General features: G+C 34.9%; 2 protein-coding genes across 2 annotated transcripts; both read left to right on the top strand.

Moving 5' to 3' along the window:
* The first annotated feature begins 2,627 nt into the window (after positions 1–2,627).
* On the top strand, positions 2,628–4,348 carry LOC145001461 (putative acetyltransferase At3g50280). Its single transcript, XM_078960830.1, has one exon. The coding sequence runs from the start codon at positions 2,804–2,806 to the stop codon at positions 4,178–4,180; it is 1,377 nt and encodes a 458-aa protein (XP_078816956.1). The 5' UTR covers positions 2,628–2,803; the 3' UTR covers positions 4,181–4,348.
* A 792-nt stretch (positions 4,349–5,140) lies between these two features.
* Positions 5,141–6,783, top strand: LOC144999634 (putative acetyltransferase At3g50280). The gene has a single exon (XM_078958758.1). The coding sequence runs from the start codon at positions 5,317–5,319 to the stop codon at positions 6,673–6,675; it is 1,359 nt and encodes a 452-aa protein (XP_078814884.1). The 5' UTR covers positions 5,141–5,316; the 3' UTR covers positions 6,676–6,783.
* The last annotated feature ends 6,414 nt before the right edge of the window (positions 6,784–13,197 follow it).

Here is a 13,197-nt window from a genome sequence, read left to right as displayed (position 1 = left end):
TTTTTAAAAAATATATATTTTTTCATTTTTTTTTGAAAAATTCATGTTTTTCGAAAAAAATTAAAAAATCGAATTTTTTTAAAAAAATTGATTTTTTTTAAATATAAATCCTAAATTTTTAGTTATTTTGCTAATTTTTAGATATTTTTATTAATATATTAAATAACACAAAATAATTAAACATTAAATGAGATTGGTAAAATAACGATCATGTCATTAACGAATTACTTTTGATCCAATGCTCCACTTTTAGTTCTCCGGTTCTCGTGAAACTTTGCGTTCTCAACCGATTTCAACATTAAATAAGATTGTTAAGATAACGATAATGTCCTTAACGAATTACTTTTGATCCAATGCTCCACTTTTAGTTCTCGGGTTCTCGGAAAACTTTGCGTTTTCAACTGATTTCAACCCTATATATATATATATATATATATATATATATATATATATATATATATATATATATATATATATATATATATATATATATCCTCCCTAATAAATAAAGAATTTTTTACCACATGTCACACTTTCATTGATTTGACCACTTGTCATTTTGTGGTTATTTTCAATTATTTTTTTTCACATGACATTTTGTGTTTTTTTTTTTTCATTTTATTAATTTCCACATAATATTTAAATGTAATAGATGCAATAAATATAATAATAAATGCATATCAATTTCATTAATTGACTTTCTTTTAATTTCAAAATTTCTAAATTAAAGTTTCATTAGTTTCCTTTGGTTATTTATCTAAATTATTTGTTTAATTGAAAAGAAAACAAACAATTTAATTTTAATAATTAATATTTTTCAATTTTTTCTTATAAATTTATATTTCTCAAATGTTTAGAATTTCATATTTTTTTTCTTTAAAATGTAATAAATGCAATAAATATAATAATAAATGCACATCAATTTCATTAATTGACTTTCTTTTAATTTCAAAATTTCTAAATTAAAGTGTCATTAGTTTCCTTTGTTTATTTATCTAAATTATTTGTCTAATTGAAAAGAAAAACAAACAAGTTAATTTTATTAATTAATATTTTTCAATTTTTTTCTTATAAATTTAAATTTCTCAAATGTTTAGAATTTCATGTTTTTTTCTTTAAAATGAACACATTTAATACATTGGTCTTACACCTAGTGTGTGTGTGTGTGTATATATATATATATATATATATATATATATATATATATATATATATATATATATATATATATATATTCATTGTAATAAAAGAATATGTTTAATCTCCAATTAACAAGTGTCATATAATTGGACCTCCTCATTAATGTTATATATCACCAATTATGTCATTTGTCAACCTATTAATTATCCAATTTAAATTTCGAATTTTAAATTTCCACTATAATTACACTAATTAATAACTGATTATTCATTTTAAATTTTAAATTTTAAATTTTCTACTCTAATTATATTAAATTCATAACATTAGATTGAAAAATAAAATAAAATTAATACAAATTATAAGGTAATATAAGTTCAAGTCTTTATTTAAATCAACAATTATAATTTTATATAACAAAAATAGATATCTTAGTTAATAATTTATTTAAAATAATTGATTAATAATTTTAATTTTTTAATATGAAATTTTAATTAATTTTATAACAGTGTTTTTCACGAGTTATAAACTAATATATATATATATATATATATATATATATATATATATATATATATATATATATATATATATATATATATATATATATATATATATATATATATATATATATATATATATATAAACGCGCGCTACACGAACTTTTTCCCAAATTAATTTGGCCAACCATAAACACTTAATTGTTATTATTTCAATATATATGTTTGTTACTTAAAACTTTAATACGGTTTTGTATTTTAGAAAACACGGTAAGTAGACACTAGACATGAAAGGTGTTCGGGACATAACTTTTTATATTTTTGAAATTTTTAGATTTTAAGGAAAAAAAAATGACGATAAGGCAGAAAACTTTGTTTGAAGGTAAGAATTTTTAGCTTTTATTTATAAAAAAAATTAATTCAAAGGTATTTCAAGTAATTTTTTTAGAGTTTAGGTTTTAGGAGATTTTAGCTTTTGGTTTATTCAATTATACACTTTTAGTAAAAAAATAAATAATTAAAAGATTTCTCATTTAATAGCTAATTGCTACCGGATATAATTAGTTTTACAAACAAACCACTAAAAATAATATTTCAAAAGATGTATTCGGTAAAACTAGCTGGTAGTTGATATTATTTTTTAAACGTTAGGTCAGATAACTTTTAAATTTGAAACGTTTATTTTAAAATAAACGCTAAAACTACATATTACCAAATAATATTTTTTCTTCAAAACATAGCATTTTATAAAATACTAGGAGCTCTCAAACGGTCAATATAATCCCACTCAAAATAAAAATTGAGAGCATCGCTAAATCTAAATCGATAAAGACAAACCCATTTTTTTTTTTAAGATTACAAACGTTATCTTTTTGTCTAAATGAGTTTTTGGTCAAAATGAGGTGGCCAATATCAAGTTCTTTTATCATTTTATGTACTATGTTATTATAATACTTGATTGAGATAAAATATTACAAAAGTAATTGATCGGTCCCCTTCTAGATACTTGAGATTTAATAAATTCTATTTACTTTGGATTTACATATGATTCTCCCTTTTTTTTGTTATACTTAACATGTTTGATGGCTAGGATCTTTATATGTGCAAGAAGTTAATTGTATTCATTTCTCCATTAAAAGAAGAGAACAATTGGTGTTTTGGTATCAATGATGAGTTCTAAATCTGTGAAACGCATCTCTGAATGTTTCATCAAATCACTGCACGACCTCTCACCGGAGGCAAAGCAGCCTTTTCATTTCACACCCTTCGAGCTGCCATGCCTCAACATCAGCTACAGCCAAAAGGGTCTCCTCTTTGCAAAGCCACCACCGTCGGAAAGTCAAGATTTCTCCATTACCGCTTACCTGGATGACCTCCGGCGATCCCTCTCCGCCACCCTCGATCATTTCTACCCCGTCGCCGGCCGTTTGGTCACTAAAAAGGAAGAAAATCCAGCTTCCTATGTTGTCTACTTAGACCCTGAAAACAGCCCCGGCGTCAAGTTTATTTACGCGACGGTGGACGCCACTATACTGGATATCCTTCAGCCCGCCGACGTACCCGTGGTTGTTCGTTCATTTTTTGATCTTAATAACGCCATTAGCCACGATGGCCACACACTACCATTGTTATCCATTCAAGTTACAGAGCTTGTCGATGGAATCTTTATCGGTGGATCTATCAACCATATGGTCGCCGATGGAACCTCTTTCTGGCATTTCATGGGTGCTTGGAGTGAAATATTCAAATCCAAAGAACAATCTCGTTGCTCAATCTCTCGACCTCCGGTACTCAAACGATGGCTCCTCGATGGATCTGACCCGATCATCAATCTCCCGTATACACACCACGATCAATTCATCGATCGATTGGAAGTTCCAACCTTTACGGAGAGATTCTTCCACTTCTCATCAGCCTCCATCTCCAAACTCAAAGCAAAAGCAAACTCCGAATGCAATACTACTAAAATCTCAAGTTTACAGGCAGTGATCGCGCTTTTGTGGAGGATCGTTACCCGGATCCGGCGTCTACCAGAGGACGATGAAACCAATTGTAGATTGATGATATCTAACCGGCGGCGGCTGAACCCACCTCTGTCTGATGATTATTTTGGCAACCCAATTTCTGTAGTGAAAGGAAAAGCAACCGTCGGGGAATTGATGGCGAATGGGCTTGGGTGGGCGGCTTTCCGGTTGCACGAAGCGGTGATAAATTACACTGATACATCAGTTAAGGAAAGCGTGGAGTCATGGATTAAAAGTCCATTCATTATAAAACTAAGTGAGATTATGGATCGAAACTTCATTCACGTTGGGAGCTCACCGAGGTTTGACATGTATGGGTGCGAATTCGGGCTGGGGAAAGCGGTGGCGGCTAGAAGTGGGTGGTTGAATAAGGACGACGGGAAGATAACCATGTATCCCGGACGGGAGGGTGGCGGGAGCATGGATGTGGAGCTTTGTTTTGCTTCATCACAACATATGATGGATCTTGAATGCGATGAGGAATTCATAGATGCTCTAAGCAAGAATGTCAAATATTGATGAATGAAAGTTCCCTGTTTGATGTGTGTCCTTTCAAGCTGTCTCTCGTTTTCCGATCAACGGCTGACAATTTATCACTTCTGGTGTTTTCAATTTGGTATTTTCAAACCTGAATTGAGTTTTACATATATTTTGATTTAAATAAAGAGAAATTGAATATTATCAATTTGACGTTTGTTGGCTTGCTGCGATTGTGAGGAGGATATCATATCACTGAACATGCGCATCGGTGCATGTGATGATTTTAGTTGAAGATGTTTGATTACTTTTTTATGATTTAATCTTATTTTAAAAAAAAAAAAGAAAAAAAGAATCTGTATAACTTTTGTACGTCCACCAATTGGCAGAACTCTTTCCGCAGTGTGGTGTATTGCGCCATTTAGAATGGCCCCACTTTTATATAAAACTTTTTTTTTTAGTAATTGTAAAATCGAGAGCATTACATAATTAGGAATTTTAAATACATATTTATGAATCTTGGAATAAAAAAGTTTTTGCATTTGAATATGAATATGTAAACAAAGAGCGTTTGCAAATCCATAATAATGAAGTTTTTGCATTAGAATGTGCAACAAAAATAATGATGTTTTTGCATTAGAATGTGCAACAATCTAGTGTATGCAAATTCATAATAATGATAATGTTTTTGTTAGTGTATTTTATTTTAACTTATCACCTATGTAGTACATAGCTTTTAACCTAGTTTAGTTTGTAAAACGCGGGCAGCTATATTTCTTCCATGCTCACAGCTAGTTTATTTTATTTTAATTTATTTTTTTATTTTGGTTTTGGTTTTTGAAATATTTTGAAAAGATCATAAAAAGACTGATTTTTTTTTTCAATATCACCGTTCACCAATGTACCTTAACCTTATAAAATATTTTATAATAAAAGCAAACCTAAAGATCTTCAAAACTTGTTAAAATAATTACAAAATCTAGTAAAATGTACGTTTGTCAGGAAAAAAACTTTGGAGAAAGAAAAGATTAATTTTTTTTTCGTTTTTTTCCCTTCCGTCACGTGGATAATGAAGGATTTGCGCATATGAGCACAAAGATCAACAATAAGAGCTCGCTCATAGGCTGTGTACATGGTGAGGAAACTATCTGCAAACACCCAAATACCCAATAGCTTCAATGGCTTCCGCCACTGTACGGCGGATTTCTGAATGTTTCGTTAAACCAGATCTCCCCCCAGATGCAAAGCAACCAATCTACTTCACACCCTTTGAGCTCATCTACCTCAACGCCAACTACAGCCAAAAAGGTCTTCTTTTTGCGAAACCATCCCCACCGGAAAGTCATCATTTCTCCATAACCACTTTCTTGGAAGACCTCCGGCGTTCTCTCTCCGCCACCCTTACCCACTTTTACCCCCTCGCCGCCCGTCTAGCCACTCGGAAAGAAGAAAACCCACCCTCCTATGTTATCTACATAGACCCCGAAAACAGCCCCGGTGTGAAATTTGCTCACGCGACGGTGGACATAACTGTCTCCGACATCCTTACCTCTACCGACGTACCCTTAGTTGTTCATTCATTCTTTGACCTTAACAATTCTATCAACCATGATGGTCATACACTACCATTGTTATCCATTCAGGTGACTGAGCTTCTCGACGGCATCTTCATCGGTGGCTCCGTCAACCACCTTATCGCCGACGGGACTTCTTTCTGGCATTTCATGGCTGCTTGGAGTGAGATATTTAGATCTAAACAACAAGATGAGTATTCCATCTCCCGTCCTCCGATATTCAAAAAGTGGGTCCTTGAAGGGTCAGATCCTGTTATCAATCTTCCATTTACACACCACAACCAATTCATTGATCGACCAGATCAACAAGCTATGTTTCAAGAAAGATTCTTCCATTTCTCCTCAGCTATAGTCTCGAGACTCAAAGCAAAAGCAAACGCTGAATCCAACACTCATAAAATCTCAAGTTTACAGGCAGTGTCAGCACTTTTATGGAGATGCATAACGCGAGTTCGAGGCCTAACACGTGAGAGTGAAACAGTCTGTAAACTTGTTATTAGTAACCGGTGTAGACTGAACCCACCTTTATCCGATGATTATTTTGGTAACCCGATTCAGTCAGTGAGTGGAACAGCAACTGTTGAGGATCTAATGACTCGAGGGCTCGGGTGGGCTGCTTTGCAGTTACATGAAGCTGTGGCAAACCACGATGATACAGCGGTGAAGAAATGGGTTGAGTCTTGGTTTAGAAGCCCAGTAGTATATAAACGGAGTCAACTGTTCCATCCGAATGTTGTGCACTTTGGGAGCTCTCCGAGGTTTGACATGTATGGGTGTGAATTTGGGTTAGGGAAAGCGGTTGCGGCGAGAAGTGGGTACATGAACAAAGCCGACGGGAAGATGACAATGTATCCAGGTCAGGAAGGAGGCGGAAGCATGGATGTAGAAGTTTGTCTTTTGCCGGAATATATGATGGATCTTGAATGTGATGAGGAGTTCATAATTGCTTTAAAGAGTAACTAACACGTCTTAAAGTAGTATAGTTAAAGTTTAAACAACCTCCTTAGTTTGTATCCTATGTTTATCTTTTGATTTATGTTGAACTATGATTTTATTCGGCAAATATTATGTGTGCCAAGTTAAAGTAACACCATATGAATCAATAAACCAAACTTATTATGGAATCTTTAAAAGATTAATGACAAAATTGCAACAAATGGTCTTATAGTTTTAAATTTGTCTTCAATATAGTCTTTTATAAAACGTTTTTTTTTTGCATGAATAATGAATAGTCTCTTTTGACAAAATTTTGCACACCTATAGTTATTATAACTAACTTTTATTAATAGATTATGTTAAATGTTTGTTAAATGACAAAATACCTTTGTTTATATTTTTATATTTATTTTAATATCTTTTTAATTTAAAATTAAAAAAAATAGGTCCATCTAACCCATCCCCACCCCTCCTCGTTTTCGGAATTAACTAAGTTTTATTGATCATAATCGGAATAAAATTTGGATATTTGTTGTTATTTTATTGACCAAAAACCATCACTTGGAGGTGGCTATTGGTGATTTATGTCATTCACACAAAGCCTGCATCAAGGCTGCTGAGGAACGTTGACCCCAGATGTTGCGTGTAACGCCTGTAGATCCGGTCTAGTCAATTTAGAGATAATAGGGGTTGAAAACGACTTTTTGATAAAAGATTATTTATAATAAATAATCTTAACCAAGTTGTAGAATATTTCTCAAGGGTTCCGTACATATAAAAAATGCTGAAATCCGAGTTATAACGACGAAGTTATGACCCGTCGAAGTTTTTCGGCAAAACCGATCCGACACTGGGAGACGTAAATAGTAAATTTAAGATAGATGACTTTTTAGCCTTAGGGATCTAAATGAAAGTTGTAGAATACATATCCACCTACGTGTGGATATAAAGAACGTCAAAAACGGAGTTCGTATGCAAAATTTATGGCATTTCGAAGATTTAGCTTTTAAAAATCCTAAACTAGCTAATTCACGACATGAGAATTATGACACTTACGAAAGTCTGTCATAATCCGGTATCTAGAAGTTGTGAGAGGATAAGATCTAATTCACGACATGAGAGTTATGACGCTCACTACATTCTGTCATAATTCGGAATCTAGAAGCCGCGAGAGGATAAGATCCAATTCACGACGTGATCTTTATGACACTAATGACGTGAGGTGTCATGGCCACCATCCGAAGCTAGGGACGCAAATGGCAAGTCTACGAAGTGAATCATGAGATTCACGACGTGAGTGTCATAAAAACTTACTATAAATAGCTTGCGAGCCATTCCGAAAATCTCACACCTTTCTTCATTTCTTATCTCTAAACTTTCTCTCTCTAAGGGTTTTAACCCTCCCCTAAGCCTAGGTGATCCCCTAGAACCCTAAGGAAGCCCGAGGCTCCCAGAGTCCCGAGAAAAAGAGTCTTTCGGTTTCGAAACGCTGCTCCAAATAAAGCCCGGTTTTCTTTAAAATCCGCTGTAAGTGAGCTACGCTTACGCAATTTTTAATATAGCTTTCAAATAATCATAGTAATGTTATTAGGTCCTTAAAATAATTATTTGGACAATTATTATGAGTTATATTGAGTGTTATTTAACGCTTATATTATTATAATAATAATAATAGCTAGACTATTAATTAGTCACGGTTGATGTTAGACTAAACCCTAGTGGAATTGATACTAGGTTTTATCGAAGGAAAATTGTTTTCAGAGTATCAAAGCGTTGTCCGAGTGCTGAGTCACCACCTACTAAGGTGAGTGTATAATCACTTTCACCTTACACACACACACACACACACACACACACACACATATATATATATATATATATATGAAGTATTTTCTTTTAAATACGTGCTATTTGTAATTATATTAATTGTTTAATTAAGTTGACTGTTGAATAGATGTTTTATACAAGTTTTAAACTGTATATGTATTTTTATCTACAAATATTTTGGGTAAAATATGGGTAGATGAATTAGATGATGTGTGATGAAATAAAATGTGATGAGAGGTATCGATGTTTAAGATGATCTAGTCATCTAGTAGAGTATAGACAACAACCAAAGACTATTTTAGATAGTCCAGTGGAACGTTAGCAGACTTGTAATCGGTAGGCATGTTTGAACTATATGTTCATAAGGTGTTCTTTAACTATATGTTCATTAGGTGTTTTTGAACTATGTGTTCATCCGTTAGTTCTTCTTTTTGACACTATTACGTGTCGGGGTACGGGAGCGTACGGGAGTACTTTATTAGTATTTTCCCTATACCTTTATTTTGAAGAGATTTGGAGTCTTTGTTTCTTTTATGAAGTGATAGGACGAGCTTCATGAGTCAGTTTTCCATTCTCGATGCCGGATAGGAGTGAGTCTATGGGTTATATTTTTTTTGAACCGGCAAATCTAATCTACTCCTAAGCTAACAACACCTATTCCACCTATGTCCACGACGGGACTTGAACCTTCGACCTCAAAGAGGGAGGGCACCACCTGATACCGCTAGGCTACAAGCCCTTTGGTGTCTGTGGGTTATATACCTCATGATATTCAGACCACATCCTAGGCATTAATCAGTGTTTCCATTCTCGATGCCGGATAGGAGTGAATCTGGGGGTTATATACCTCACGATATTCAGACCACAGCCTAGGCATTAGTCAGTGTTTCCATTGCTGGATAGGGTGCGTTTGGGGGTTATATACCTCATGATATTCAGACCACAACCTAGGCATTAATAATTACCCCTGACTTAATTGTTTGGTGGTTCTTTCTTTTACAAACAAAGGTTCGTAGTTAAGCTTATTCCATTTATTTGATGTCGTCTTCGATCCTCGTTTGCTGCTAGGGAATTTTCGAAGCAGTTTCGTTAGTTGGTTGTTCATATCGATACTTTAGGCTAGATCTAGTAAGATCACTGTATAGGATCAGTATGTGGGGATCGACGTTGTTAGTGCTTGTAATATAAACCTTGGGCAGCGATGGACTTCATGCCTATTCCGTAGGATGAATCCTTAGTAATGAGTGATAGTTGATTATTAGGGTAAATCCTTAAGAAATGAATAAGATAATGGGGATTGGGTAATTGGGTTGATTGTTTGATGTTTAAGCATAATAAATTTATTTATTGTGGGGTAAAAACCCTATATGCTCACCAGGCTCCCAAGCCTGACCCACTCAGTTTAATTGTATCACAGGTATCAATACGAAGTTGCTTTACACTGAGAGATTAAGGAGATATAGATCACTAGTGAAATGAATGTAAGTTCTGTTTATGCTTATGTTTCTGTATTGACGATGACATCATAAATGTTTTAAAATGAATAAAAATACGTTTCTTCGGAAATGCTTTGATAACGTATTTATCGTGTTTTTCTGGGAATAAAATTCCACAACATTTTTTTTATTAAAAGAGGTACTCTGATTTTCATAAATCATAAACAAAGTTGGTCTTTTCTGGCCGTGAAATTGGGGATGTCACATCGCGACCCGCTAAGTCCTCGGAGATAAAGTCGGTAGTTCTACACCAACTCGAATATTAAAATTTGAAATTTTACGATGACTAAATGAAAAAACAAGGATATTTTGATTTTTGAACTTACCAGAAGATGTTTGGCAATGTTTTTTGTTGTTAGACTTGGAAAGTTCATTAGCTCCAGCATTTTCTTCGTGACAACTTTTGAATCGTTATAGGATTTAATAAGTGTCTTAGAAAAAATGAAATCATAGAGATTGAATCAAGAAACTGGGTGAAAAAAATGATCTTACTATCAACTCCAAGCTAAGTAACGATGACAACGAACTGTTGATGAAGCTCGACAGACCAAACTATGTAAGGTTTTTTCAAAGAAAAAGACCAGTCTTGTCCTTCAGCTTCAGCTTCATCTTCATCGTCTTTCTTCCTCTTTGAACATCGACCCCAACGACCCTAAATCTAATTGGATTTGTTCTTTGAAGAAAGAAATTAAAAAGGGTAAAACACTCTATGTACCTTAATAGTTGCAGTTTTTTTAGCCTATTTTCTAAAATATTGAGACAAGTTGAGTCGTCATTAACAACAAGCACCCGAAGTCCAACTGGAAATTGGTTTAGTCCTGTTCTGACGCCAGGGTCGATGGGTTTCCAAGAAGCACACCTTGATCCAGTGGTATTGTCTAGATTTGTCAAGATCGAGTTCATCAAGTTACATGTGTTGGGTTTGGTTTATCTGCTCGATTTTTTTGGTTCATCTATTGGATATAGAGACATCGATGAGTGTGTCTGTGTGTGTGTATTTAATCAAAAGTTACTTCATATTTGGATAAAAATGCATTGAATTTCATGAGTGAGTGTGTATGTGTGTGTATTTTAATAGGAAGAAGCTTCTGATTTGATCCAGCTACAATTTCATTCATGAGTTCCTCTTAGAGTAAAAATGCTTCAGATTGGGCATTCATTGTATGCTTCTGATTTGGTAGTAAGCTCATATGGTATACCAAGGACAAGGCCCTTCATGGTCTATGTGGCCACTAACCACTATAGTGCACACCATCTCAATACTTAATGATAGCTAATGGTAGTGGTGGATTGTGGTGCACACAATGGAAGCGAATGTCGAATACATTGCTTTCTCTCTCTCTATCTCTTTCTAACTTTCTCTATCTCTCTCTACAATAAAATATACTTTTTATTTAAAAATAAAAAAAATAAGAGGGTTATAGTGGTGGGTATACCAACATTTTAGAGGTTATATGTGGTGATGATGTGGCACCCACCACTAAAGTGGTTGGTGGTGGGTATAACGGATGGTCTAAATCGACGAATTTGATGATGGCTTGTCGTGGATGCCATGTTTTTGCTTGTTTTCTCCATTAAGAGGTATAGGGAGGGTACCAATAAGGGTGGGGTTGATGAGTCCAATTTTTTGTTTTTATTTTTAAATTAAAAATGTATTAAAGTAAATATAAAAAAATGGTATTTTCATCATTTGACAAATATCTAATAAAATATGTTAATGAAGTTAGTCATAAGGACCATTGGGGTAGAATGTTTTGTTGAAACAGACCATTCATTCAAAACAAATGTTTCATAAAAACTATATACGGGATAAATTTATAACCATAAGGACCATTTGTGAAATTTGGTCAAAATTATATATAATATACGAATCTTCATAAAAAATCTCTATGGTTTTTCATAATATCAAGTTTAGTCCTTAATTTTTTCGGTATCAAAGAGGATTCCTGTGGTTTCAATTTGTATCGTGGTTGATCATTGGCGTTGTAACGCCCCGATTCTCAGGTATTGCTTATATAAGATTTTTTTGATTTTAGCTCTACTCGACGAGTTGGCTGACCTACTCGTCGAGTAGCAGCGGGGTGGGATCGCGTTTTAAGTGACCTACTTGACGAGTCCATTTTGGGACTCGGTGAGTAGGAGCTGGCAGTGGAAACCCTAAATCTCGTGGTTTTCACCTCTATTTAAAGGAGCATTAGCCTCCTTTGGCCTCTTTATAGTCTTTGAGAGCCCTCTTAAACCCCAATTTGTGTGTGTGCGCCTTGGTGTGGTGTTGAAGCTTGGAAAAGAGGATCTTGGAGGAAGAAAGCTAAGAGTGCAAAGGAAATTGAAGCAAGGAAGGAGTGGGAAGCAGGATTTACCTCAGCTAGCATCCTTTGGAGGTATCAAAGTTCCATCCTTACTTCCTTTTTTCCCTTTTGTTGAGTTCTAGGGCTTTTTATGGATTTTCAAGTTGGTATGATGAGCTATGGGCTAGATCTGAAGGTGTAACTTCAGATCTGGACACTCCTTAGATTTGAGAAGCATAAAGTCATAGTTTTGGTTATGATTGAGGACCCTCTTGGGCATTAAGCCCCATTAAGAACTTAGATTTGGCATTTGGAGCCTTTAACGTCAATCATGCACGTAAAGTTTGCAACTTTACGTGATAAGCATGCCCTAGAAGCTTGGATCTGTGATTTGGAGCCGCTGCATGGCTCAAAACAAGTCTGTATGGAAAGAGGACTGAATGGACTCGGCGAGTCGCAAAGTTGACTTGTCGAGTTACATGAAGATGGTCGTGAACTTGACGAGTTGATGAACAACTCGGCGAGTCCGATGAAGATCGCCATAAGACTCGACGAGTTGAAGAACAACTCGGCGAGTCGGATGAGTTTTCTCTTGGATATGTATGAGTGTGTATCCGTCGAGTTGCAAGGAGGGAACTCGATGGGTGACCTTAAGTTTGATCGAGAATCGAAGGAACTCGAAGAGTCACTCCAATGACTCGGCGAGTTGGAATGTACTTCAGATAACTTAGCGATAGGGATGTCAACGGGGGCAAACGGGGCGGAGATTGCATCCCCCGCCCCACCCCCGAAATTTTCCTGTTCTCCCGCCCCCGCCCCCGAAATCTCTAGCCTCCCCATCCCCTCCCCCACCCATGAATCCCAAGATTACCCCCGCCCCTGCCCCGTTTCCCCGCCCCCGTTTGGATTGACTTTTTTTGGGCGAACGAAGGTGCTAT

Source organism: Lactuca saligna, chromosome 6, assembly GCF_052625555.1.
Source record: "Lactuca saligna cultivar CGN05327 chromosome 6, ASM5262555v1, whole genome shotgun sequence".
Taxonomy (NCBI): domain Eukaryota; kingdom Viridiplantae; phylum Streptophyta; class Magnoliopsida; order Asterales; family Asteraceae; genus Lactuca; species Lactuca saligna.
The sequence above is the reverse complement of the archived record's forward strand: the minus strand, read 5'-3'. Positions and strand labels throughout refer to the sequence as shown.

Coding starts and splice junctions, on each gene's coding strand:
- LOC145001461 (XM_078960830.1), top strand. CDS start 2,804: ATGATGAGTTCTAAATCTGTGAAACGCATCTCTGAATGTTTCATCAAA.
- LOC144999634 (XM_078958758.1), top strand. CDS start 5,317: ATGGCTTCCGCCACTGTACGGCGGATTTCTGAATGTTTCGTTAAACCA.